Source organism: Syngnathus typhle, linkage group LG4 (genome assembly GCF_033458585.1).
Source record: "Syngnathus typhle isolate RoL2023-S1 ecotype Sweden linkage group LG4, RoL_Styp_1.0, whole genome shotgun sequence".
NCBI classification, from domain to species: Eukaryota; Metazoa; Chordata; class Actinopteri; order Syngnathiformes; family Syngnathidae; genus Syngnathus; species Syngnathus typhle.
The window spans coordinates 5,762,256-5,789,792 of NC_083741.1; the positions used below are offsets into that span (position 1 = coordinate 5,762,256).

Below are 27,537 nucleotides of genomic sequence, written 5' to 3' on the forward strand. Positions count from 1 at the left end.
CTCTCCAGCGCGTCCTGGGTCGTCCGCGGGGTCTCCTACCGGTGGGACATGCCGGAGTCCCGCAGGCCAAAACGGCCCGATAGTCAAAGTCAAAGTCAGCTTTATTGTCAATCTCTTCACATGTCAAGACACACAAAGAAACCGAAATTACGTTTTCTCTATCCCACGGTGACGAGACATATTACACAATAGACATACAAGTAAACGACACAATATAAAAACAAGAAGGCACAAACAATAAATAATAAGAGTGATGAATAAATAATAAATAAACAGATAACACAATAAATAGGAGGATAGGACTCCTTCAGCTTGACGGCATCCCTTACCGCCGGTGTCCACCAGCGGGTTTGGGGATTGCCTCCACGACAGGCACCAATGACCTTACGGCCACAGCTCCGGTCGGCCGCCTCAACAATGGAGGCGCAGAACAAGGTCCACTCAGACTCAATGTCCCCCGCCTCCCCCGGGACGTGGGAAAAGCTCTGCCGGAGGTGGGAGTTGAAGCTCTTCCTGACAGGGGATTCTGCCAGACGTTCCTAGCAGACCCTCACAGAGCGTTTGGGTCTGCCAGGTCGGACCGGCATCTTCCCCCACCATCGGAGCCAACCCACCACCAGGTGGTGATCAGTTGACAGCTCCGCCCCTCTCTTCGCCCGAGTGTCCAAAACATGCGGCCGCCAATCCGATGACACGACAACAAAGTCGATCATCGAACTCCGGCCTAGGGTGTCCTGGTGCCAAGTGCACACATGGACACCCTTATGTTTGAACATGGTGTTCATTATAGAAAATCGGTGTCGAGCACAGAAGTCCAATAATAGAACACCGCTCGGGTTCAGATCGGGGGAGCCGTTCCTCCGAATCACGCCCTTCCAGGTCTCACTGTTATTGCCCACGTGAGCATTGAAGTCACCCAGTAGAACGATGGAGTCCCCAGAAGCAGCGCTCTCCAGCACTTCCTCCAGGGACTCCAAGAAGGGTGGGTACTCTGAGCTGCCGTTTGGTGCATAGACACACAACAGTCAGGACCCGTCCCCCCACCCGAAGGCGGCGGGAGGCTACCCTCTCGTTCACCGGGGTGAACCCCAAAGTGCAGGCACCCAGCCGGGGGGCGATAAGTATACCCACAGCTGCTCGACGCCTCTCACTTTGGGCAACTCCAGAGTGGAAGAGAGTCCAGCCCCTCTCGAGAGGGCTTGTACCAGAACCCAAACTGTGCGTGGAGGCAAGTCCGACTATATCTAGTCTGAACTTTTCCGCCTCGCACACCAGCTCGGGCTCCTTTCCAGCCAGAGAGGTGACATTCCATGTCCCAAGAGCCAGCTTCTGCAGCCGGGGATCAGACCGCCAAGGTCCCTGCCTTTGGCCGCCGCCCAGCTTACACTGCACCCGACCCCTTTGGCCCCTCCCACAGGTGGTGAGCCCATGGGAAGGGGGACCCATGTTTCCTTTTCGGGCTGTGCCCGGCCGGGCCCCATGGGCGAAGGCCCGGCCACCAGACACTCGCCTTCGAGCCCCGCCTCCAGGCCTGGCTCCAGAGGGGGGCCCCGGTGACCCGCGTCCGGCTGAGGGAAAATGAGATCCAATTATTTTTTTCATCATAAGGGGCTAATGTGAGCCGTGCTTTGTCTGGCCGCTCACCTAGGACCCGTTTGCCATGGGTGACCCTACCAGGGGCATGAAGCCCCAGACAACATGCCTCCTAGGATCATTGGGACGTGCAAACCCTTCCACCATGATAAGGTGATGACTCACGGAGGGGTCATCAGGTTTCAATGGCAAATTGTTTTGGGGGATATCTATACTGATATGGACAGTTTAATGTCTCAGGAACAAAAGGATGCCACATCTTTTGAAGGAAATAAAGATTTTCAGCCTACAGAGGGCTCAGTATAGTAGACACCCCAAAATCAAAGTGAAAAAATGATACAGCAGGCTCGTCCTTTTTGCCTAAATTCAATTTCTGCAACTCAAAATTATTTTCAATATCTTGTGTGGCCCCCACGAGCTTGTATGCATGCTTGACAACGTCGCGGCATGCTCCTAATGAGACGACGGATGGTGTTTTGTGAGATGTCCTCCCAGATCTGTCTAAGGGCATCAGTGAGCTCCTGTAAAGTCTGAGGAGCAACCTGGCGGCGTATGATGGACGGAAACATTATGTCCCAGAGGTGTTCTATCGGGTTTAGATCAGGTGATCATGAGGGCCATTCAATTGTGTCAATTCCTTAATCCTTCAGATACTGTCTGCATACTCTTGCCACAACAGGCCGGGCATTGTTGTGGATCAGGAGGAACCCAGGACCTACTGCACCGACGTAGGGTCTGACCATGGGTGCAAGGATTTCATCCTGATACCTAATGGCAGTTAGACTGTCGTTCTCTAGCCTGTAGAGATCTGTTCGTCCCTCCATGGAAATGCTTCCCCAGACCATCACTGACCCACCACCAAACCGGTCATGCTAAATGATGTTGCAGGCAGCATAGCGCTCTCCTTGGCTTCCCCAGACCCTTTCACGTCTATCACAGGTGCTCAGGGTAAACCTGCTCTCATCTGTGAAAAGCACAGGGCGCCAGTGGCGGACTTGCCAATTCCGGTGTTCTATAGCAAATGCCAATCGAGCTCCATGGTGCTGAGCAATGAGCACAGGAAACACTACAGGACGTCGTGCCCTGAGGCCACCCTCGTGAAGTCTGTTTCTGACTGTTTGGGCAGAGACATTCACACCAGTAGCCTGCTCGAGGTCATTCTGTAGGGCTCGGGCAGTGCTCAACCTGTTCTTCCTAGCACAAAGCAGCAGATACCGGTCCTGCTGATGGAATGAGGATCGTCTACGGCCCTGTCCAGCTCTCTTAGAGTAACTGCCTGTCTCCTGGAATCTCCTCCATGCTCTGGAGATTGTACTGGGAGCGATCAAATCTTCTTGCAACAGCACGCATGGCTGTGCCATCCTGGAGGAGTTGGACAGTCTGCACAACTTCAGGAGGGTTAAGAAATCGCCTCATGCTCCCAGTCGTGATAATGACTCTAGTTAAAGCCAACACTTGTGGAAAACCAGTTAAAAAAGATCAAGAGGGAGGAACTTGAAATGGCCTCCACCTGCAAAATCAGTCCTGTTTTGGGGACCATCTCGTTGTTGCCCCTCTAGTGCACCTGTTGTTAATTCCATCAACACCAATGCAGCTGAAACTGATTAACAACCCCCTCTGCCACGTACCTGGCCAAAACCTTATCAGAAAAGTCTAATTGAATTCATGCCATAACCTGATAAAAGACTGTTCCTTTAAATTTTTTGAGCAGTGTATTTACAACTACATACATTTTCTACAGCATACGAATGTTTGTCTCATGATTACCATCTAAAAAACATATTTAAAAATATGCTAAAGAGCCGCATGCGGCTCTGGAGCCGCGGGTTGCTGACCCCTGGTATAGGGGATTGGCTCGAATGGTTATGCTCTTTTCGCCCCCGGGTGTTGGTCAGAACACAGAAAATTGGCAAAAAAGTTAATAAAAAATAACCATAAATGAAATACTTTCGGCAACACACCAAACATAAGTCATCGATCGAGACAACAAAATACATTTGCTGACAACCGTTTGTCGCCGTGCCGCTGCGTAACGGCTACTCGTACGATGCGAGAGCAAACTTAAAGGAGCGCGCCGGAGCTGTCAATCAAACGGCGCACACATGAAGCAAACCGCGATCGGACAAATGGCACAACAGTGGACAGTATCCATCCATCCATCCATCTTCTTCCGCTTATCCGGGGTCGGGTCGCGGGGGCATCAGCTTTGGGAGGGACTCCCAGACTTCCCTCTCCCCAGGCACTTCATCCAGCTCATCCTGGGGGATCCCAAGGCGTTCCCAGGCCATCTGAGAGACATAGTCTCTCCAGCGCGTCCTGGATCGTCCCCGGGGTCTCCTACCGGTGGGACATGCCCCGAACACCTCCCCAGGGAGGCGTCCAGGAGGCATCCTGATGAGATGCCCAAGCCACCTCATCTGGCTCTTCTCAACGTGGAGGAGTAGCGACTCTACTCCGAGTCTCTCCCAGATGACCGAGCTTCTCACCCTATCTCTAAGGGAGAGCCCAGACATCCTGCGGAGAAGGACGCTTGTATCGGTAGACAGTAGTAACAATGAAATGTATATGCTCACTTTGTGTCAAAGACGCACACGATCACAGAAACACTCAGTCGATACCAGCAACCTTTAATTTACCGCTGCGCACAAGTGTAAATTGGTATAATGTCTAGACCCCGAATACAAGACGACCCCCACTTTTTCTGTCTTATTTCAATGCAAAGAACTTCGTCTTATATTCGGGCCAAAACGGTATTACACTTTAGGAAGTTCAAAACGCGCACTGAAGATAACAAAGAAGAACAGACAATAATTTACAATGAATGTGTAACTCAATATATATCTTAATTATCACATGCATTAGTTAACAAGACCTGATATAATTACCTATCTGTTGTGTGTTATGTGTAGCTTCCCCACAATAAAAGCACAAGTTAGATAAATCATCTGTGAAAACAAAGATAGAAGCAGTGCTATAGTACTTCCCTGTGTAAAGCTTAACTGAGTTGTATTGTCATGGAACGGATGGAGCAGGGTGACCAAATGCAGCTTGGACCAGGGTTTATTGAAGGGAACTCGAAAGGCAAACTGACATGACTTAACAAACAATAACTTGACTGACTGACCGGGACGTGAAACAAAAAGACAGCAGGACATGACGACAGCAAGACAGTACGACAACAACAACACAATGATGCGACCGGGAGTGAGGCGCAGACAGGACTTAAATACAAAACACGAAACACGAGGCAGGTGACCGCGATTACATTGATTGAGGTGACACAGGATTTCCTGCTCTCCTTGTGTGTGTTTCTAACACCAATTCAGCAGTAAGCCTAACTCCTGCTAAGGTAGACACTGAGTCAGGGTATAGCTTCCAAAGCTCCTTTTTATTGCAGTGTTCTCCCAAAACATGGAGTAAAACTGAAAAGCGATACGGAAAAAATACGACATAAACATTCATACTTACAATAAAGACTCCTCATAAATAATACGAAAATATGATAGAGCTTTAAAGTATAAATGGAAACTTACAGACGATGATGTCGAAGGCACAAACAGAAACAAGGATGACCATGGATGAACACTTAACTAGCACTAGCTGCACACGGCTTGTTGTGATTACGACAAAAATGGCCGACGGCCGACTTCCTGCTAGACATCGCCTTCAAAATAAAAGTCTATCTGTCAAACGCAATATAAACCGATATAATACAGTCAAACAGACAAGTTTCGGGGCAGAACACTCCCCGCCTGGTATCTGACAAGATGCCACACATTGAACTAAAACAACCTACAGTTAAATGTTTCAGTCCTGCCTTTTCAGAAGCAGAATAATCTCTGTAACTGGTCTAAAGAACTTCTTCATGGATCCATCTTTAACAACTCTGATCTCGACCTTGCGAACTCTTCCATCACGTCCAGGAAAGGTCTTAGTCACAAGGGCCATGGGCCAGTCGTTACGACACGTTTTACTGTCCTTCAACATAACGACGTCCCCATCTTCAATGTTAGGTCTCGATTCCTGCCATTTGTGTCGAACTTGCAGAGTGTGCAGGTATTCGCGCTTCCAGCGACTCCAGAATTGATCAGCCAACCTTTGTACCTGGCGCCACTGCTGCTTGAACAAGTCTTTGTCGGTGAACTTCCCAGATGGAGGTAGAATACTTTGTTTGTTAGTAAGGAGCATTGCCGGTGTGAGTATCTGAGGAGCATCTGGATCAGATGAAATAGAAACAAGCGGTCTAGAGTTGATAATGGCTGTCGCCTCTGCCATAAAAGTGCACAGGACTTCATGGGTCAAACTTGAGGAGTGAGTACGCATCAGCATTGAATCCAAAATCCTCCTTGCGACTCCGATCATGCGTTCCCACGCACCACCCATGTGCGAGGAGTGTGGTGGATTGAAGTGCCATGAACAATCTTGACTGTTGGTGTATGTTTGGACCACTGATTCCTTCAGAACCTTCTCAAACTCCAGCTCTTTACAAGCACCAATGAAGTTGGTTCCACGGTCTGAGTGTAGCTGTTGAGAAGGGCCACGGATTGCAAAGAACCTTCTCAGGGAGTTGATGAAGGAGGAAGTATCCATGGACTCAATCACCTCTATATGGACGGCGCGGGTACTCAAGCATGTGAACAGAACAGCCCATCGTTTACTTTGAGCTAAGCCTCCTCTTGTGCGCCTTGCTGTCACAAACCAGGGACCGAAGACATCCACACCAGTGTATGTAAAGGGAGGTGAAGTGCTCAACCGTTCTTGGGGAAGGTCCGACATTTTCTGCCTCTCTCTTCTTCCACGAAGTTTAAGACAGGTGACACATCCATGTAAAATACTGCTTATGCGTCTCTTACCACCAATCAACCAAATGCCAGCGGCTCGTACAGCGCCCTCTGTGAAACTTCGGCCTTGGTGTTCAACCCGTTCGTGATGATGCCTTATGAGCAATGTGGACACATGATGTTTACCTGGCAGAATGATTGGATGTTTTTCAGGATCGCTGAGATCTGCCAGCTTCAGTCTCCCTCCAATCCTCAACAAGCCATCTGGGGCTATAACAGGATTTAGTTTTGACAATGAACTTTTCTTGTTAACGTCTTGCCCCTTGGAGAGGGAGTCGTATTCTTCAGAAAAGCAGGCTCTTTGTACAGCACGGAGGATGACTTCAGATGATTTTGACAACTCATCGACACTGTGAGGCTTTGAACACAGGTGCCATCCAGAACATACGGTGACATCCTGGTTTGTTGACTTAAAAGAACGAGTTACATGGAAAAGAGTTGCCACTGCTCTTTGCAAGGACTTCCAAGATGAGAATCTTTCAAATCTCTTTGGATCCAAGCGCTTGTCTCTTTGGCCCGTCACGCAACTTGTTACTTGTGGTCGGATCTCCACATCTGAGTCTGGATCGATGATTTCAAATGACTGTTGATGCTCAGTGGCTGCTTGTGGTTTGTATAGAAAGGCTGGACCTGTGAACCAGTTGGTTTGTGTGAGGATGGAAGCTTGAACCGATCTGGAGGCATGGTCAGCTGGGTTGTGTTCCGTAGGCACGTACCGCCATTGCTTTGGGTCTGTGGATTGCCGGATCCTTTGAACTCTGTTGTGGACATACACATAGAAACGTTTTGACTGATTATGTATATATCCCAGCACCACTTTACTGTCACAATAAAAGGTGACTGCGTCAAGTGGAAGATCAATCTCTTGAACGATGAGTTCAGCCATTTCTGCAGCTAGCACTGCCGCACAAAGTTCCAGTCTGGGAATGGTGGGTTCGCTGGGAGGAGAAAGTTTGGCTTTTCCTAAGATGAAGCCCACGTGGATCTGGCCATCCTCGTTAGTTGTTCTGAGGTATGCGACAGCAGCCTTTGTAGAGGCATCAGAGAAGATGCAGATCTCCTTTTGCTTTGCCTTGGAAGGAGAAGTGGTGGTATAAGCACGAGGAATGTGAAGATGTTGCAATTCCTGAAGAGAATCTCTCCATGTTTCCCACACTTTAAGTTTTTCTTGGGGAAGAAGAACGTCCCATTCAGTTCCTTCAAGAGTAAGCTCTCTCAATAGTGACTTTCCTTGAATGGTCACAGGAGCAACAAAGCCAAGCGGGTCGAAAAGACTGTTTATTGTAGAAAGAATCCCACGACGTGTGAATGGCTTGTCATTGACTGACACTTGGAAGGTGAAAGTGTCTATTTTGATTTCCCAGCTCAAACCAAGACTTCTTTGGGTGGGCGCCGTTTCTGTTCCGAGATAGAGATCTTTAATGTCCTTAGCATGGTCCCCTGCTGGAAATGCTGTCAGGACTCTAACACTGTTAGACGTGATCTTGTGGAGTCTCAAGTTTGACTCCGACAGAGAAGCTTGAGTCTTTTGCAGCAGAGCAATTGCTTCCTCTTCGGTGGGTGTTGAGACCAGGCCATCGTCGACATAAAAATCTCGCTCCACAAAGTGTCTGGTGTCTGACCCGTATTGCTGTTCTCCCTGCTGGGCTGCTCTTCTGAGACAGTAGGTGGCCACGGCTGGGGAAAGGCTATTGCCAAATACATGTACCCTCATCCGGTATTCGACAATGTCTTTGCTGGGGTCGTTCTCTCGGAACCAGAGGAAGCGCAAGTAATCTCGGTGGTCCTCTCTTACGACAAAACAATGGAACATCTGTTCGATGTCTGCCATAACAGCTATTTTCTCCCTCCTGAAGCGAATGAGAACTCCAATGAGACTGTTATTCAGGTCTGGCCCGGTGAGCAGGACATTGTTGAGTGAGAGGCCATTGGATTGTGCACTAGAATCAAACACAACTCTGATTTGTCCAGGTTTTCTGGGATGGTAGACTCCGAACATTGGTAAGTACCAACATTCTCTTCCCTTTTGTAGCGGAGGGGCTGGTTCAGCATGGTTGTTGTCAAAGATTTTTTGCATAAAGGTGACAAACTGTTCTTTCATCTTTGGCTTCCGTTCCAGAGTGCGTTTCAGAGATGAAAGGCGGGTCATAGCTTGCTCTCGGTTGTTTGATAAGGGAGGTCTGGGTGTCTTGAAAGGGAGAGGTGCCACCCAGCTGTTACACTCATCTTGGAAAACTTGATCATTCATTATTTTGATGAACTGTTCATCTTCGATGGAGAAGGCTCGCTTGTCGTCATTGTCAGTCCTTGCAAAAACTGTAAGGCCAAGCGAGTCATCTGGTGAACTGTGAGAAAGACCATTGACGAAACTGGGACTGGTCGCTTGCTTGAGATTGATGTGGCTCGTGCATGGCCTGAACAGCGAAGGTCTTCCATCTTCTAGTACATTCGTTTTGTAGCTGTGAATGATAGGCTTGTGGACTTTTCCCAAACACACGTCGCCCACCAGCACCCATCCAAGATCAAGTCTTTGCGCAAAAGGAGTATCTCCAGGACCATTAATCTGCTGCCTCACTTTATGAATGCGAAGAATGTCCCTACCCAGCAGAAGAAGGATCTGGGCATTGTCGTCCAAGGCTGGGATTTCGTTGGCAATACTTTTTAGATGGGGGTGGTGGAGAGCAGCCTCTGGAGTTGGTATTTCGTCACGATTGTCTGGTAAATCGTCACATTCTGTGAGTTCTGGCAGCGACAAGTTAACGCCACCATTAACTGCTTCGATATGGTAGCCGGTTGCTTTCCTGCCAGAGACTGTGGCTAAGCCAGCACATGTTTTGAGGGTGTAAGGGTATGCGTCTGTCTCGATTTTGAAGATGTCAAAAAACTGTGACCGAGCTAGAGATCTGTTGCTCTGGTCATCGAGCATGGCATACATTTTTTCGGCTTTCTCTGGTTGATTGTCTGGATATACTTTAACGAGGCAGATCTTTGAGCACGACTTTGCTTTGAGATGATCCCCGCACACTTTGGTGCACAGAGGACTTACGACTGGAGTTCTCGTGGTTTCCTCCAACTCTGACTCCCCGCCATCATTCTTCGGGGAATTTGAGACTCTAGCTGCCCATGGTGGTGGACCAGGGTGAAGAGCCGTTATATGATTTTCACTGTCACACTCGTCACATTTCAGTCGTGCTTTGCAATCACGAGCTGGGTGGGAGGATGATGAGCAACATTTGAAACAAATGCCTTGTTCCTTTAAGTATGCTTTTCTGTCTGCAAGAGTTTTTAGCCTGAAGCCCCGACATTTCTTTAAAGGGTGAGGCCTTTTATGGATTGGACATTGCTTCGACACGTCCTCTTCGGAAGCTGTTTCATCTTGTGTAACATCAGTAGAAACTTTTGTCTTGTGCACTGAAACCACTGTTCTAGGAGCTTTATGTTTCGGCATTGCTCTTTCAAATGTTAGGTTGTTTCCAGAAAGGGTAAAGCTGGGATCATTCCTTGTTTTAGCTTGGTAGCAGATAAAAGAGGTGAAGTAAGAAAAAGGCGGGTAACTGACCTTGTGATCTTGCTTGTACATTGATCCCTGAGAAAGCCATCTCTCTTGCAGGTTGAATGGCAATTTTTCCACGATTGGTTTTATGCCACGAGCAGTGTCCAAGAATGCCAAGCCTGACAGGTATCCATCTTCTTTTGCTGACAATAACTCTTTTAAAAGGTCTCCAAGTTCCCTTAATTTTTGGCTGTCCTTATTCGAGATTCTAGGAAAGTTGTCGAGCTTTGCGAAAAGCGCATTTTCAATTACTTCTGGAGCGCCAAAACATTCATCAAGTCTTTCCCAAGCTGTTCGTAGAGCTGCATTTGGGTTGCCAATGTTAACTGCTCTCAGACGTCTCACGTGTTCAGATGATTCTTTTCCAAGCCATTTTGAAAGCAGATCCAACTGTTCACTAGCTGTCAGATCCAAATCTTTGATCGTGTTGAAGAAGGAGGACTTCCATGCTCTGTACGATTCAGGACGATCATCGAAGTTTGATAGGCCCGTGCAAACAAGTTCTTTGCGTGCCAGGTACTTTGCCATGTCCAACATAACTGAAGACTCTGGACTGGTTCGGTACATGTGAGATGTGTCAGAGTACTTTGGGAAAGTTAGCTTGGATGTGGGATTGGTGTTGTAAGTGTCTTTCTCTCTTTTGACTTGGAAATTCTCTTGGGTGTGCGGTTGGACTGATGATTTGGATTCATGTATTGCCTGAGAACTCTGAAGTGATGTTGGTCTCTGTTGAAGTTGAGGTGGGGCTGGCCAAGAATCTTTCATAATATATTCTTCTTCTTTGTGAACATATGGTGTTGGCGCGTTAAGGTGAGGCTCAATAGATCGCTCTGCGGTCTCTGGGAAGACTACAGGTTCAGGGAGCTTGTCAAAATGTGTAGTTTGGTCACGAACATATTCGCTTACGCGTTCTTGTGTGTCTTGCTCCACGACAGGGAAGCTCCTTTTGCTACGGAGCTCCTCTTCCTCAATCTCCGCTGCTGCCTCTAAAGCTTCTGCCTGGGCATTAGCAGCTGCAGCTTCTCTTTCCAACTGCAAGGCATCGAGGCTGGCTTCTAGTCTTGCTTTGTTCACCTTGATACTGATTTCACGCTCTGCAAATGCTGCACGTGCACGAGCAGCCTCTGCTTTGGCTCTTGCCTTTGCAGCAGCAGCGCTGACTGATGATTTGGTTGAGCTAAAGCTTTTACGACTGACCGACAATCCACTTTGAGATGACTTGAAGCCTTTTGTTGTAGTATTTTTCTTCTGATCGTTGTCCATGTTCATGTAGTCTGCTGCTGTGTATTGTGTTGCCAGCTGCGTATCGTCTTTTTACTTTCCTGCTCTCCTTGTGTGTGTTTCTAACACCAATTCAGCAGTAAGCCTAACTCCTGCTAAGGTAGACACTGAGTCAGGGTATAGCTTCCAAAGCTCCTTTTTATTGCAGTGTTCTCCCAAAACATGGAGTAAAACTGAAAAGCGATACGGAAAAAATACGACATAAACATTCATACTTACAATAAAGACTCCTCATAAATAATACGAAAATATGATAGAGCTTTAAAGTATAAATGGAAACTTACAGACGATGATGTCGAAGGCACAAACAGAAACAAGGATGACCATGGATGAACACTTAACTAGCACTAGCTGCACACGGCTTGTTGTGATTACGACAAAAATGGCCGACGGCCGACTTCCTGCTAGACATCGCCTTCAAAATAAAAGTCTATCTGTCAAACGCAATATAAACCAATATAATACAGTCAAACAGACAAGTTTCGGGGCAGAACACAGGACAAAAGGGGCGACGCAAACAGAAACTAAGGCAACCTTGACACATAGCAAAACTGGAGACGAGACGTGACATGTACGTATATAGCATTGATAGCACAGTCACGACCATTCTTTGGGTAGCAATAACATCTCTTCGTTGTCTCTTCGTTGTATATTATTTACCAGTCTCTAATAGAAGCAGCCTGTACGTATTTATATCACGTGCCTTGGCTGAGAAATATATTTCTTCATTTGAAAGAAGATGAGAACTGAAAAAGACAATGTCAGATGTTTACAGTGCATAAAGAATGCTTTGACTTTGACTTTAAATGTTTGCCATCTTTAGCCTATATATCATACAAAGGTTTCTGCTGTCAGACAATAATTTGTTTTAGTCCTTTGTTGTATGAGCTCTAAATTTGTTTTTTTTAGTTTTGAGTAATGTTTGATTAAGTTTTTGCATAATTGAGTAATATGAGTTCGGTAAATCTAGTCTGTAAATCAAATGCATAATTTCAAAGCAAAGACACCGCAAGAGGTTGAATCTTGTTGCCTGGGATGGGGGAAAGTGCCACAAGTCCACCTGAAAACATTGCACCCTTTTTTGTGCATGAACGCCCTGAAATATAAGAGCCGGTACATAGCAACACAAATTTCAAGTTTTATCCGTCAATTACATAATTTGTATTGATAAAAACAAAACCATAGTCCACTTTCTTTTATTTTATTTTTTCCACAGTTGGAGTGCCTGGGAGAGCGGAGGCTTCGTGGCCGTTTGTCTGCCGTCGATCATCGGACACAAATTATGGCTGCGGATTGAGAGGTTTGTGTGGCTTCGTGCACCAACTGCACCCTTCTCTTAGAGAGGTTGTCCCTGCTAGAGGGACGTGTCCGCCAGTTAGAGCAGAATTGCGCGATAACTGTAGATGTGGCGGATACAGACGCGGGCTGTAGTCAGCCCGCTAGCCCAGTTAGCATTAGCCCCAAGCGGCTTGCTAATCGCCATGAGCCAGGTAAGACGCATAGCCGTCCAAAGTCATCTCGGTCTACTGGCCCTCGCACTTTGGTCATAGGTGACTCCATTACCCGAAATATTACGCTTAAAAATCCAGCCACGGTAATGTGTATTCCTGGGGGCAGAGCACCCGACATAGAAGCTAATCTTAGGGAGCTGACTCGCAATAGGTCTAGTCAACAGCGTAGTTCCATCAACACTAGCTACTCGGACATAGTGATACACGTCGGCTCCAATGATGTTAGGATGAGGCAGTCGGAGATCACAAAGAGAAACATAGCGAGGACTTGTGATCTCGCTAGAAAGATGAGTCGGCATCGAGTATTTGTCTCTGGCCCCCTGCCTGGGAGAGGCGCTGATGAGAGGTTTAGTAGATTAGTCTCCCTTAATCGATGGATGGCTGGGTTCTGTAAGAAGCAGGGACTGTATTTTATAGATAACTGGCCTTCCTTCTGGGGCCGCCCCGACCTGCTGAGGAAGGACGGCCTTCACCCTAACCGTGAAGGCGCCTTCACTCTTTCTAGGAATATAGATTACTGTTTGAGCCACACATGACAGGTCACTTTAGAGCAGGCTGGGTCACAGGTGATTAGACCACCTGTCAGGATGGGTTTGGAGTCTGTTAAGATAAAGTTAACTAGCGCTAGGCTCGACTCCCAGCATGCACATAGCTCCTTGTGTAGACTAGAGCGTGATAGTATGAATAGTGCTACAATACACATAAACGCACTTTCTACTGGGGTAGTAGACAAATCCATTCACTCCACCCCGACCGGTTTTGCTGAGGAAACGGTGCCGGTTTCGGATAATTCTACACGTGTAACAAATATTTACTATCAGATTCCCACGGTCGTATCATCCCACCGCGCTAACAAACATTTGAGAGGTGATGTCAGGCCTAGAGAACACAATCTTACTCGCATTTCGTATAAATATCCTTCGATAGATACGCACCCGGATCGACCAATTACACTTAAACTTGGTTTTATGAATATTAGATCGCTTCATACGAAAGCCATTCTCGTTAATAATCTCATCACAGAACATAATCTAAACGCTTTTGGTCTCTGCGAGACCTGGTTAAAACCTAATGAACTGATGCCGCTTAATGAGGCCTCGCCTCCAAATTTTGTGAGCTCGCATGTGGCGCGTCCTCGAAAAAAGGGTGGGGGTGTCGCCCTCATCTCAAATTCCGAGCTTAGTTTTAGGCCTCGTTCGATCAACGTATTTAAAACATTTGAGGTTCTCATTGTCCGATCCACCGCTTTACCGTCATTTTATCTTGCTGTTATTTACTGTCCACCCGGGGCTTACTCTGGCTTCCTGGATACATTTTCAGAATTTGTGGCTGATCTAGTAACCAATGCGGACAATATAATTATCATGGGTGATTTCAACATCCACATGAATTTACCGTCAGAGCCACTTACTTCGGCGTTTCAGACTTTAACTGATACCTTTGGTTTTACGCAAGCTGTACAGGCAGCAACGCACAAGAATGGAAATACCATAGATCTGGTATTATCCCGAGGACTTGCAACCTCAAATATAGCAGTACTGTCATACACTACTGTTTTGTCTGATCATTACTTAATAAAGTTTGAAATTCTAGTTCCTTGTCAAAGACAAGAGAGCAATCAGCATTATAGGAGCCGTCATTTCAACTCCATGACTGCAACTGCGCTATCTGAGATACTGTCGCCGGCAACCGCTATATTTCTCACATACGCCGGCTCTATTGATAATCTTACAAATGAATTCAATGCGACATTATTAAATGCCATTGACTCTGTGGCGCCGTTACATCTGAAAACTCGCCGTAACTCTCAACTTTTAAAAGCGCGTCTCCGTGGTTCACAGATGAAACGCGTACGCTTAAGCAATTATGTAGAAAGCATGAGCGCAGATGGCGTCTAACCAAACTTGAGGTTTTCCATCAGGCATGGCAGGATAGCCTCCTGAAATATAAAGATGCGCTTATCTTAGCAAAAACTCGGTATTTTTCGCAAGTTATTAATCTCAATGAAAACAATCCGAAACACCTATTTGATACAGTGGCAAAGCTGACTCAGCGCCAGCCGACCCCCGATAGTTACTTCCACTCAGCTGACGAGTTCATAAAATTTTTTGCTCAAAAGATTGAATCCATTAGGGACGAGATCAATAATACCATTCCAATCGCTCGGTCGAGCCCGCCGTTTACCAACGCTGATGATCATGCAACACCCCTCTCAACTTTTAAAAGCGCGTCTCTTGAAAGGCTTACACAATTGGTTAGTGCGGCTAAACAAACAACATGTTTACTCGACCCTCTTCCAGCCAAACTACTTATTATTATTTCAAGTTTTAGGCCCGTCCCTCTTAAATATAATCAATCTGTCTGTCTCCTCTGGAATAGTGCCAACAGCCATTAAAACCGCTATCATTAAACTGTTACTTAAGCGACCAAATCTTGACCCGGACTGTCTCAGTAATTATAGGCCAGTTTCAAACCTCCCATTCATAGCAAAACTTCTTGAAAAAGTAGTAGCGCAGCAGCTTATTGATTACATGGTCGCCAATAATCGATATGACACTTTTCAGTCTGGTTTTAGAGCTAATCATTCCACTGAGACAGCACTTGCTAAAGTGACTAACGATCTGGTCATAGCTATGGATTCAAACACTTCGTCTGTACTGTTACTACTCGATCTTAGTGCTGCCTTCGACACTGTAGACTTCGATATTTTATTAGGGCGTCTTAAAAGTTGTGTTGGTATTTCATGGTCAGCACTAGGCTGGTTTCATTCCTATCTATCAAACAGGACGCACCGAGTGGTCCATGGTAATGCGTCCTCGGAGCTCTATAATGTTACATGTGGTGTCCCACAGGGATCGGTTCTCGGACCAATTCTTTTTAATATTTATATGATTCCGCTTGGGGACATAATACGTAAATATAATACTAGTTTTCAATGCTATGCGGATGACACCCAATTATATATGCCGTTATCGATGACAGATCCGCGGGATTGTTGTAATCTTGAGGCGTGCCTTGCGGAGATCAAGCAATGGATGTCTCTCAACTTCCTTCGTCTTAACCCAGATAAAACTGAGATGTTGATAATTGGTCCAACTCGTTATCAACACTTATTCAAGGAAACCGCTATAACTATAGATAACCGTACTATCACTCAAAGCGATACTGTAACTAATCTCGGGGTACTATTTGACCAAACTCTCTCCTTTCAAAAGCACATTAAGAATATAACCAGAATTGCGTTTTTTCACCTTCGTAATATTGCAAAGATTCATCCGATCCTCTCGACCGGTGATGCGGAAACTATTATACATGCGTTCGTCACGTCGCGCCTGGACTACTGTAATGTACTATTTTCGGGTCTTCCTAAGTCCCGCATCTAAAGTCTACAGTTAGTACAAAATGCTGCTGCAAGGCTGCTCTCTCGGACAAGAAAATTTGATCACATTACCCCAATACTAGCCAACTTACATTGGCTCCCGGTCCATTTAAGATGTGACTTCAAGGTTCTTCTATTAACCTATAAATCGCTGCATGGCTTAGCGCCTTCATATCTCGTCGACCTAGTTGTTCCTTATGTTCCATCTCGTAACCTTCGTTCGCAGAACGCTACCCTTTTAGCGACACCGAGGGCCAAGAAAATGTCTGCAGGCTCTAGAGCATTTTCTATTCGGGCTCCAGAGCTTTGGAATGCCCTACCAATGGATATTAGGACTGCTACCTCAGTAGAAACATTTAAGACACGTTTAAAGACACATTTCTATGACATGGCCTTTAACTAACCTGTAGTGGCCGATTCGGCTGGAGTTTGTTTTCTCTCCCTCTCCACCCCCTCCCTCCCCCCTCCCCGGCCGGGGAGATGGTTAGGTGGCACCCATGCTGACAGCGGCTATCTGGATTCTCGTGGGCCAATTCAGGATGGGGGAACTGCAGCTCAACCTCCTCGAAGACACTGCCAGGACAATTGAGGGCTCCTTCGGCAGCCCTCTGCTATGACATGGACATCCACTTTTTATTTAACTGATTTTCATGTTGTATCATTTGTGCCCTCTCTGCATCCATTTCAACCTGGTGATCCTGAAAGGGGGATCCTTCCATCTGTGGTCCCTTCTCAAGGTTTCTCATTTTTCCCCGGTAGGGGTTTTTAAGTTTTTCCTTGCCCTTTTGGGAGCTTAAGATCAGGGGATGCTTTGAGAATAATTGTCAATTTCTGTCTATGTGAAGCCCTTTGAGACTGCTTGTGATTTAGGGCTATACAAATAAACTTGACTTGACTTGACAAAAACATAGTCCACTTTAAAAAAAAAAAGCGCACATCTTCAGTTAAATGTTGATATCGCAATAGTACTCTGGCTTTTAGAAGCTGTGCTTACCGGGTTGATTCCAGGCATTTTTTTATGTCCATTTGAGACTCACCAAGAGGATCAAGTAGTAAGGACCTTTTTACTCCTGGCATGATTGCCTATATTTTATACACAAAATATGAGGTTTTATTACTCATATGCATGAATTATTAAACATTTTGCACATAACTATATATTTGTTGCTGTAATGTTACTCCCTCTTGTGGCATTTAAAACATTTCTTTACCGCCAGCTTCCAATGATTATTGTCACAATTCGTACCCTGGGTGCATTAATACATCTGTTACCATGGTTTCTGTTTGTGTCGTCCCTCCCCTCCTGTGTTACCTCAATCAATGTAACCACAGTCACCTGCCTCTTGTTACCTGTTTTGTATTTAAGTCCTGTCTGCCCCTCACTCCCTGTTGGATCATTGATGTCTTCACGTTTGATGTCGTTCTTGTTTCTGGTTTCTTGGTTCCTGTCTGTTGGTTTGTTCCCCTCATCCTCCCTATCAACTACCTTTTCCCTCAATAAACCCTGGTCCAAGCTGCATTTGGTCGCCCTGCTCCATTCCGATCCATGACAATTATGCTCATTGACAATGCCAACAATAAGCTTGTATTCCACCAATCTAAAAATAAACAGAAGAAAAAAATAGATCTGTCAATAATTTCAATAAAATGTTGGATTTTGTTCACAATTAAGGGAGCGCGCTATCAGCGCCTCACGGCAAAAGCCATTGTCAATCACCTGTTATCCAATTTACCGTAATTTTCGGACTATAAGTCGCGTTCTTTTTCATAGTTTGGGTGGGGGGGGCGACTTATACTCAGGAGCGACTTATATATGTTTTTTTTTCAAAGATTTTCCCCCCAAAAATTGAAACCGCGATAAACGAACCGCAATGTAGCAAGGGATTACTGTAATTTGAATTTCAAGTGACGACAGCAGCGCAACGTCGCGTCAGCAGCAGCTCGTCAGCAGCAGCTCGTCGAGTCAATCTTTGTCCTTTATGTAAACAACCGCCGTGGTGCTGTCGCAGCGTCACAACAACACGTGAGCTACAACAGGCTAAACGATAGGTATGCTAACGTGACATAAACACAAACTAAGAGCTGAGAACGGCCCTGACGTAAAATTCAGAGTTATTCAAAAAACTATTACATAAATAACACGTTAATAAAACCATCTGCGTCACTCCAATTCATTAAATCCATCAATGGTCCTTTGTCAACAATGCGTGCGCGCCGCTGACGGCTCTTGCACTTCAAAATATTCCACAGGCCCATATAACGATATATAATTTATATATCAAATAAATATTATATAAGCAATAATGTTATCAAACCATCTGTGCACTCTAAATCATTAAATCCATCGATCAAATTCCTCGTCCTTTGTCAACATCGCCGCGCGTGCGCCCTGACGTCAGCCTCGTCGTTATTCCACAGATCTCCTATATAACTATATTGTAGCGTTAACAAAGTTCAAGGAAAGACGTGGGTTTGGTAAACGGCTCTTTATTTAACAAAACAAACTTACAGGCGTGTGGTGAAAGACAGCTCGGTAGAGTAGGACCGGGCGTGCGTAAAACATTGTCCGAGCCTCATCCACCGTGCCTGGACGAGTCGATCTTTGTCCTTTATGTAAACAACCGCCGAGCTGTTGACGTCAGCATGACCATTTCCCGTGACTCCCGGTTCAAGATGGTGGACAGGTCTGCACGTAATCAACCAGCTAAAGCGATCATCTAGTGTGACTTATACTCCGGAGCGACTTATATATGTTTTTTTGGGCATTTTATGGCTGGTGCGACTTATACTCCAGTGCGACTTTTAGTCCAAAAATGACGGTACTCACTGCGTGCTCGTTTGATTTCTTCGGATTTAGGAAAATGCTATGACACTGAAGCAGAAATTAGACTTACACAGGTTGGTTGAGTTCAATCACAATTCTTGTTAAGAAAGCTCTGTTTTCAGGAAAGTACAATACAGCGCTGGGCCTTTCGTGCGACCATGCTCAAGAGCAGAAAGTCTCCATTCAGAAAAGGCAACGTTCAAGGTTCTTTGGTCAGCTTATATTCAGTTGCACATGCCGGTGTGGGCCGAGTTTGATGAGTGATGAGTCTTTTGGGTGGGGCAAGTTTGCAGTAGAGTTTGATTCAAGGGGAGTGGGTGCTGGTTCGGTGCGAGCTGGTTCCATGGGGTTGGGTGCTGATTATGAGCGATTCGATGTGTGTGTGGGCTGTTGTTTTCCTTTCCGTCTTTCAGCCTTGACGATCATCTATGGCCGGGTTCTTGGCTGTCTCCCTCTGGCACCTGCTGGTTTTATCTCCAAGTGACCTTCCTGTAAACATTCTCCTCCATTCTTGCAAAGTTACAAAAACCTTTGTCATTACCACTGATCAAAAATGTCTAGTTATGTCTTGATTGTATTGATTTGATGTGTAGGTATAATTATATGCTTAAAATATTTCTTTTATTGCTTTAATGTGAATATACTTGTCTGCTTATGTACTTTATTCAATGAGGTTTGAGCATATCAGTTTTTGTAGCTAGGCAGGACTTTTTATATTTCGAACCCATTCTTTCACTGTTTAAAGAAGAAAATTAATGCCAATTGAGTTTTTTAATAAAATTGTTATAATGTCTTAATAATGTTGGTGGGCCACTAATTCAATAAACAGTACTAATACAGACAGAACTTGAGTCTCTGGCTCTTCCCATTCCATAAATTAGTCATTGCAAATGAGTCAGTGTAGGAAACCTTTTCCACACTGATTTAGTTGTGTTTGTTCACCAACAACAGGAAGTACGCGTTCATAACCTGTAATTGAAACGGCAAACAAATTGAAACAGAAAATATTTTTCCCTTCCCAAAAAATACAGTGCTGCCAATTAAGACTTGAAACAAAACTGTCAAACCGAGAAACCTAAATTTTAGATATGAAACTATCATTTAAAGTTAAAGTTAAAGTCCCAATGATCGTCACACACACCTCTGGGTGTGGTGAAATTCGTCCTCTGCATTTAACCCATCCCCGTGTGATTATAATCCATCCCCTGGGGGAGAGGGGAGCAGTGAGCAGCAGCGGTGCCGCGCTCAGGAATCATTTGGTGATCTAACCCCCCAATTCCAACCCTTAATGCTGAGTGCCAAGCAGGGAGGCAATGGGTCCCATTCTTATAGTCTTTGGTATGACCCGGCCGGGGTTTGAACACACAACCTTCCAGTCTCAGGGCAGACACTCTACCACTACGCCACTGAGCTGGTTTTACCTCTGATTCCAGCCCAGAATTGGGTCCAACTTTTATAATGTCCCAAAAGAACAATTTGTACGCCCCGATTTTTGATAGGAGAACATGGAGGTGCTTTCCGTTCCAGGCATCTTGAACGTCTGCCAAAAATAAGTCAGTGTCAATATGTTTCATTCCATAGCAGCAAGTGGCATTTATAAAACACAAGACCTGTGCCACATATAATGTATGTCTTAACATATTTACAGTTTTATCATGAATACATCTTGCATTTGTCTACATTTTACCTCGTTTGTCTAAAGGTCAAAGACAGTTGTGGTGGTGTTGCTGTCAAGCTTCGGATGAGGAAATGGAGCAGGGCGACCATGTGCAGCTTGGACCAGGGTTTATTGAAACAAACTCAAAACACGAACTTGGTAGACATAACTTAACTACCACACTAACAACAGGACTGACCTAACAAGACGTGAAACAAATGGACGTGGTGACGTTACCGTGACAGCAGCGATTGCCTGCAACAACCGACAAGCAATGATCTTAAATACAAAACACAAAACACGAGGCAGGTGAATGCGGTTACATTGATTGAGGTGACACAGGAAGGGTGGGGCGACGCGAACAGAAACCATGGCAACCTAGCAAAACTGGGGACAAGACATTACAGAAGCACACTGACATGATCCAAGGACATGAGCACACAGACACACGAACAAAACAATGACAACATGGACGTGACCGGGGACGAATCATGACAGTTGCGGTATTAAGAGCAGGGGAAAAGGGAGCTGTAGCTGGAGGAGCTGTGGCTGAAGGAGCAGTGGGAGAGGGGGCGGTGACTGGAGGAACTGTAGCTGTAGGAGCAGTGGCAGACGGGGTGGTGACTGGAGGAGCTGCGGCTGGAGGAGCAGTGGGAGAGGGGGCGGTACCTGGAGGAGCTGTGGCTGGAGGAGCAGTGGCAGAAGGGGCGGTGACTAGATGAGATGTAGCTGGAGGAGCAGCGGCAGAGGGGGCGGTGACTGGAGGAGCTGCGACTGGAGAAGCAGTGGCAGAGGGGGCGGTGACTGGAGGAGCTCCGGCTGGAGGAGCAGTGGGAGAGGGAGCGGTGCCTGGAGGAGCATGCGGCTGGAGTAGTGGGAGAGGGAGCGGTGGTTGGAGGAGCTGTGGCTGGAGGAGCAGTGGCAGAGGGGGCAGTGGCTGTAGGAGCTGAGGCTGGTGGGGATGGTGACTGTGTCACCCAGGAGGGTGCTTTTTTTCATACCTGTGAGCCACTCTTTGTTTATTTTCTATGTATGGTTTTATGTGGTCGATGTTTACTTTGGGGACCAAGGCTCCATTCTCATCCTGGAGGTCAGCTGTCTTGCCCTCAATCGCAACAATTTTGTATGGCCCCATAAAATTGGGGTCCAATTTTCCTCCCTTTCTTTGAGACCTGATATTTTGTCCTAGGACAAGATCTCCGGTGTGTAGAGTCGGTGTGGTACCTGAGATTGTTTTTGGGTGTGTCAGGATTCGGAGTGTGGAAAAGGAGCAGGACATGACGACAGCAACAGGAACCAAGAAGACATCGTGACACACAACAACGATCCGACAGGGAGTGACACACAGACAGGACTTAAATACAAGACAGGTAACCAGAGGCGGGTAAGAATGATCACACTAATAATGGGCACACAGGAGGGGAGGGGCGAGCCCACAGACATGATCGGGACGAGTCGTGGCAGAACCCCCCCCCCCTCAAGGGATGGCTCCCGAAATCCAAAACTGTCCAACAAGGGGCGGGAGGGAATGGGGAGGCGGCCACACTTCACACGCCGCCGAAGACCGACTGGGTGACGGCCGCTGGATCTGCGCCGCCGGAACTGGTGACGGGCGCAGCATCCGCGCCGTCGGAACTGGGTCGGGGGTCGGCCGTGCGACTTGCGCCGCTGAAACCAGAGTGGGTGGCATCCACGCCGTCGGAACTGGGTCAAGGTGGCGGCCGCACGTTACACGCCGCCGAAGGCCAACTGGGTGACGGTCGCTGGATCCGTGCCGCCGGAACTGGTGGCGGCCGCAGCATCCGTGCCGTCGGGACTCGGTCGGGGGGCGGCCGTGCGTCTTGCGCCGCTGAAAGCAGACTGGGTGACGGCCGCTGGATCTGCACCGCTGGAACTGGTGGCAGCCGCAGCATCAGCGCCGTCAGAACTGGGTCAGGGTGGCGGCTGCACGTCACACGCCGCCGAAGGCCGACTGGGTGACGGCCACTGGATCCACGCCGCCGGAACTGGTGGCTACTGCAGCATCCACGCCGTCGGGACCGGGTCGGGGGGCGGCCGTGCGTCATGCGCTGTTGAAGGCCGACTGGGTGATGGCCGCTGGGTCCGCGCCGCCGAAACTGGTGGCAGCCGCAGCATCCGCACCGTCGGATCTGGGTTGAGGGGCAACTGTGCATCTTGCGTCGCTGGTACTGGGTCAGGTGGTGGCCACTCGTCACACGCCGCCGAAGGCCGACTGGGTAACGGCCGCTGGATCCGCGATGCCGGAACTGGTGGCTGCCGCAGCATCCGCGCCGTCGGAACTGTGTCGGGGGGCGGTCGTGCGTCTTGCGCCACTGGAGCCCAGCTCTGTGGCGACCATGCAACATTTGCGGGAGCGGGCAACGGTTGGTCCAAGTGCTGGTCGCTGAATTGGTCGGATCATTCTGTCAGGTTTCGGAGTGTGGAAATGGAGCAGGGCGACCAAGTGCAGCTTGTACCAGGGTTTATTGACAGAACTCAAAATACAGACTCGGTAAACTAACACAACTCACTAACGAAACCAACAACAGGACTGACCAGGACGTGAAACAAGAAGACAGCAGGACATGACGACAGCAACAGGAACCAAGAAGACATCGTGACACTAACACACAAGACGCACGGACGCATACAACAACAGACACGCACACAACAATGATCCGACAGGGAGTGACACACAGACAGGACTTAAATGCAAGACAGGTAACAAGAATGATCACACTAACCAAGGGCACACAGGAGGGGAGGGGCGAGCACACAGACATGATCGGGGACGAGTCGTGACAGGGTGCCTTGGTTTTTCCTGCGCCTTTCTAATATGCTCTTTAACTTTCTCAAATAGTTGGTCTTGTTTGTTATGGTCTTGTGCCATATCCCCACCGCATCCTCCACAGTGCTATCAACTTTTAGAAAAAGCAACAATTTGCTGTAATGATTAAAGTGTCAACAAGTTTTAGTTTTATAATTGTGTTTCACAATTAAGATGTAACAAAACAACTTCACAAGCAAATTGTCCTTGATTGTTTAAAAACTTCTCCATGATACTGTAAATCCTTGTAATGGATCATGGATCTTGATGTGCCAAAATCTTACCTCGTAGTGTTCTGGCACCTGAATGGGATAGCGTCCCTCTCTGCCGAACATCAGAAAGTAAGGCGAGTACTTTGTCGTCATTTGTTCCTTGGTCTGAAGACCAAACATAACTGCATCCAAATATTCATCACAGCTTTCTGGATGCTGACAAACCACTTTGCTCAGAGCTCTAAAAAACAAAATCAGTTTTAAAATTGCACTGGTGACAGTGTCTTTTTTTTGTAATTAATTTTAGAGAATTGTATAAAAATGACTCCAAATGACCATTTTTAAACCAAAATGTGTTTTTCTGTTTTTATAGTGCATGTTGTTTCACTTTGAAAGTGCCTCGAAAACAAAAACAAAAACAAACTCATGAGCATCATCATAACAATAAATTGTCAAAGATTAATTTGGGTAAACAAAGCACATCACGAAGTGCATTGATGATGTGACCCACACAAAATTCATCGTCACTCGGGCTAACTGGAAGCCATGGCTGACAGGGGCTGTCCTCAGGCTGCTGAGGGCCAGGGACAAAGCCTTCAGAGCAGGGGATGTGGCTGGCTTGAGAACAGCGAGGGCCGACCTGTCCCGGAGCATCAAGGAAGCGAAAAGGGCATTCTCTTGCAAGATTACCGCCCACTTCAAGGACAGCAGAGATGCACGGAGCCTATGACAGGGCATTCAGACCATCACGGACTACAAGCCCGCGCCGCAGAGCTGTGAGGGCGACATCCGTCTGCTCAACGATCTGAACCGCTTCTTTGCTCGCTTCGACGCTCGGAACAGCACTTGGCCGCTGAAGACCCCTCACCCTCCACACGAGCAGCCCCTGTGTCTCTCTGCCGATAGCGTGCGGAGGGCGCTTGCCGCTATCAACACCCGTAAGGCGTCGCGCCCTGACAACATCCCAGGTCGAGTGCTGAAGGACTGCGCTGGGGAGCTGATGGGTGTCTTCACGGACATCTTTAACATTTCCCTTCAGCAGGCCATCGTCCCTTTGTGTTTCAAGGCTGCCACCATCGTACCTGTGCCGAAGAAACCTGCTCCGTCTTGCTTCAATGACTACCGCCCCGTGGCACTGACGCCCATCATCATGAAGTGCTTTGAGCGGCTTGTCATGGAGCACATCAGATTGATTGTCCCCGCCCACCATAGACCACTTCCAGTTTGCGTCCCGAGCCAAACGGTCCTCTGAGGATGCCATCTGCTCTGCCCTCCACTCAGCCCTCACCCACCTGGAGAGAAGGGACTCGTATGTGAGATCGCTGTTTGTGGACTTCAGTTCTGCATTCAACACCATTGTGCCACAACGACTCATCTGCAAACTCGACAAGCTGGGCCTCAGTACCTACCTCTGCAACTGGGTACTGGACTTCCTCTGTCAGAGGCCTCAGGTGGTACGTGTTGGCGACAAAATCTCCTTCAGCATCACGCTAGGCACGGGGGCCCCCCAAGGCTGGGTGCTCAGTCCGCTGCTCTTCACCCTGCTCACGCATGACTGCACTGCAACCTACAGGTTGACCTATTGACCACGTGGTGCAGGGACAACAACCTCCTGCTGAACGTCAACAAGACCAAGGAGATTGTTGTTGACTTACGGAAGGGTCACACCAAAGACCTGCCACTGACCATTGACGGTGCTGTGGTGGAGAGAGTGAGCAGCACCAGATTCCTGGGGGTGAACATCAGTGAGGACCTCTCCTGGTCCACCAACACCGCATCACTGGCAAAGAAGGCCCAGCGCCGCCTGTACTTCCTGCGGAAACTCAGGCGAGCGAGCGCTCCTCCGGCCGTCATGACTACATTTTACCGCGGCACCATTGAGAGCGTCCTCTCCAGCTGTATTGCTGTTTGGGGTGGCAGCTGCACTGACTACAACTTGAAGGCCCTGCAGCGCATAGTGAACACGGCTGGTAAGATTATTGGTGCTTCACTCCCCTCCTTGAAGGACATTTACACCTCCCATCTCACCCGCAAGGTGACCACAATTGTGAGTGATGTGAGTCACCCCGCTCACTCTTTGTTTGATCTTCTGCCCTCTGGGAAGAGGTACAGGAGCCTGCGCTCCCGCACCACCAGACTCAACAACAGCTTCATACTCCAGGCTGTTAGGATCCTGAACTCGCTCCCCCTTTCTGCATAGCGTCCTGTACTTTGCGCTATGCTTACTCTTTGCTGTATGCACACTGGCTCAGTTTTGCTCCTCTTATTTATTGGGTTATTTGTTTATTATTTATTCATCACTGATATTATTTATTTATTATTTATTATTTATTGTTTGTGCCTTCTTGTTTTTATTTTGTGTCGTCTACTTGTATGTCTATCGTGTACTATGTCTCGTCACCGTGGGATAGAGGAAACGGAATTTCGGTTTCTTTGTGTGTCTTGACATATGAAGGGATTGACAATAAAGCTGACTTTGACTTTGACTTTGAAGAAAGCTCAGCACCGCCTGTACTTCCTGCGGAAACTCAGGCGAGCAAGTGCTCCTCCGGCCGTCATGACTACATTCTACCGTGGCACCATTGAGAGCGTCCTCTCCAGTTGTATTGCTGTTTGGGGTGGTAGCTGCACTGAATACAACATGAAGACCCTGCAGCGCATAGTGAACACAGCTGGTAAGATTATTGGTGCTTCACTCTCCTCCCTGAAAGACATTTACACCTCCCATCTCACCAGCAAGGCGACCACGATTGTGAGTGATTTGTTTGTCTTTGTGTGATCTTCTGCCCTCTGGGAAGAGGTACAGGAGTCTGCGCTCCCGCACCACCAGACTCACCAACAGCTTCATACTCCAGGCTGTTAGGATCCTGAACTCTCTAGCGTCCTGTACTTTTGCGCTATATTCTGACTGTCTGCTGTATGCACACTTGCTCCATTTTTGCTCCTCTTATTTATTATGTCATTTGTTTATTTATTATTTATTCATCACTCTTATTTATTCATTGTTTGTGCCTTCTTGTTTTTAGTTTTTGTGTTGTTTACTTGTATGTATATTGTGTCCTATGTCTTGTCACCGCGGGATAGTGGAAACGTAATTTCGATCTCTTTGTGTGTCTTGGCATGTGAAGAAATTGACAATAAAGCAGACTTTGACTTTGATACTCATCTTAGAATTGTCCGATTTAATTTTTCCACCAACCCATTAGTTTGGGGGTGGTATGGTGAGCAAAGGCTTTTTTGATGTCAAGCATTTCACATACTCGCTTGTTGATCTGCAGTTGCCAGGGGAAAGAATAAGTAATTGACTTTATTAACTTTGCAGTGAAATAGTGTTTGAGAAGGTGACCTTAACATCATCACTAAACAGGCTTTGCATCACAAATACAAAGAAGGAAAATACAGCACCCACAACTGCAACAGTCACAAAACATAGACACAATATAATGAACAGTAAGAAACGTGTTTTTTATTTTACTCCAGCTATTTTATGAAGTTCAATATACTTTCATTGCTTTCATTGGCCACACAAATTAAAATAGCAGGCCGGATATGCCCTCAGGGACTTGTATTTGACAGCAATGATGAAGACAATTTCTGCCAAACACTGTAGTACTTACTGCATTGACAAATTCTTTGCTCTGATCTGGCAAGATCCTTTTCTGCGACTCAAATTGGTAGACGAATTTTAAGATACAGGCGGTAACGTCAGCAGCAGACTTCGACCTCAATGGATAGGCTTGAGGCCACTTTGTAAAATAATCCACCATCACGCAAATACTGTATTGGTATCCATCTTTTGTCTGAGCCAATTTGCCAATGAGGTCCATCCCCAATAGCTCAAATGGCTGAGACACCTAAT

General features: G+C 47.0%; 2 protein-coding genes across 5 annotated transcripts; one reads left to right on the forward strand and one right to left on the reverse strand.

Annotated features, from left to right (window-relative positions):
• Positions 1-1,267: 1,267 nt before the first annotated feature.
• Positions 1,268-11,705, reverse strand: LOC133153033 (uncharacterized). 4 transcript variants are annotated; one of them, XR_009714239.1, is made up of 3 exons: positions 11,553-11,705; positions 5,127-11,441; positions 1,268-4,107 (listed from the first exon to the last, which is right to left on the reverse strand). XR_009714239.1 is itself a non-coding variant. In XM_061277054.1 (2 exons), the coding sequence occupies exon 2, from the start codon at positions 11,254-11,256 to the stop codon at positions 5,401-5,403; it is 5,856 nt and encodes a 1,951-aa protein (XP_061133038.1). In that variant the 5' UTR covers positions 11,257-11,441; positions 11,553-11,705; the 3' UTR covers positions 4,715-5,400. The 4 variants fall into 4 exon arrangements, 2 of the variants coding, with proteins under 2 accessions (XP_061133038.1, XP_061133039.1); XR_009714238.1 differs by lacking the exon at positions 1,268-4,107 and adding an exon at positions 4,715-5,015; XM_061277054.1 differs by lacking the exon at positions 1,268-4,107 and having other exon boundaries at positions 4,715-11,441.
• On the forward strand, positions 10,052-17,064 carry LOC133153034 (uncharacterized). Its single transcript, XM_061277056.1, has 2 exons — positions 10,052-10,113; positions 12,485-17,064. The coding sequence occupies exon 2, from the start codon at positions 13,367-13,369 to the stop codon at positions 14,675-14,677; it is 1,311 nt and encodes a 436-aa protein (XP_061133040.1). The 5' UTR covers positions 10,052-10,113; positions 12,485-13,366; the 3' UTR covers positions 14,678-17,064.
• The last annotated feature ends 10,473 nt before the right edge of the window (positions 17,065-27,537 follow it).

Bases quoted from the DNA above. Each gene is read 5' to 3' on its own strand.
- LOC133153033 (XM_061277054.1), bottom strand. From the start codon at position 11,256: ATGAACATGGACAACGATCAGAAGAAAAATACTACAACAAAAGGCTTC.
- LOC133153034 (XM_061277056.1), top strand. From the start codon at position 13,367: ATGGGTTTGGAGTCTGTTAAGATAAAGTTAACTAGCGCTAGGCTCGAC.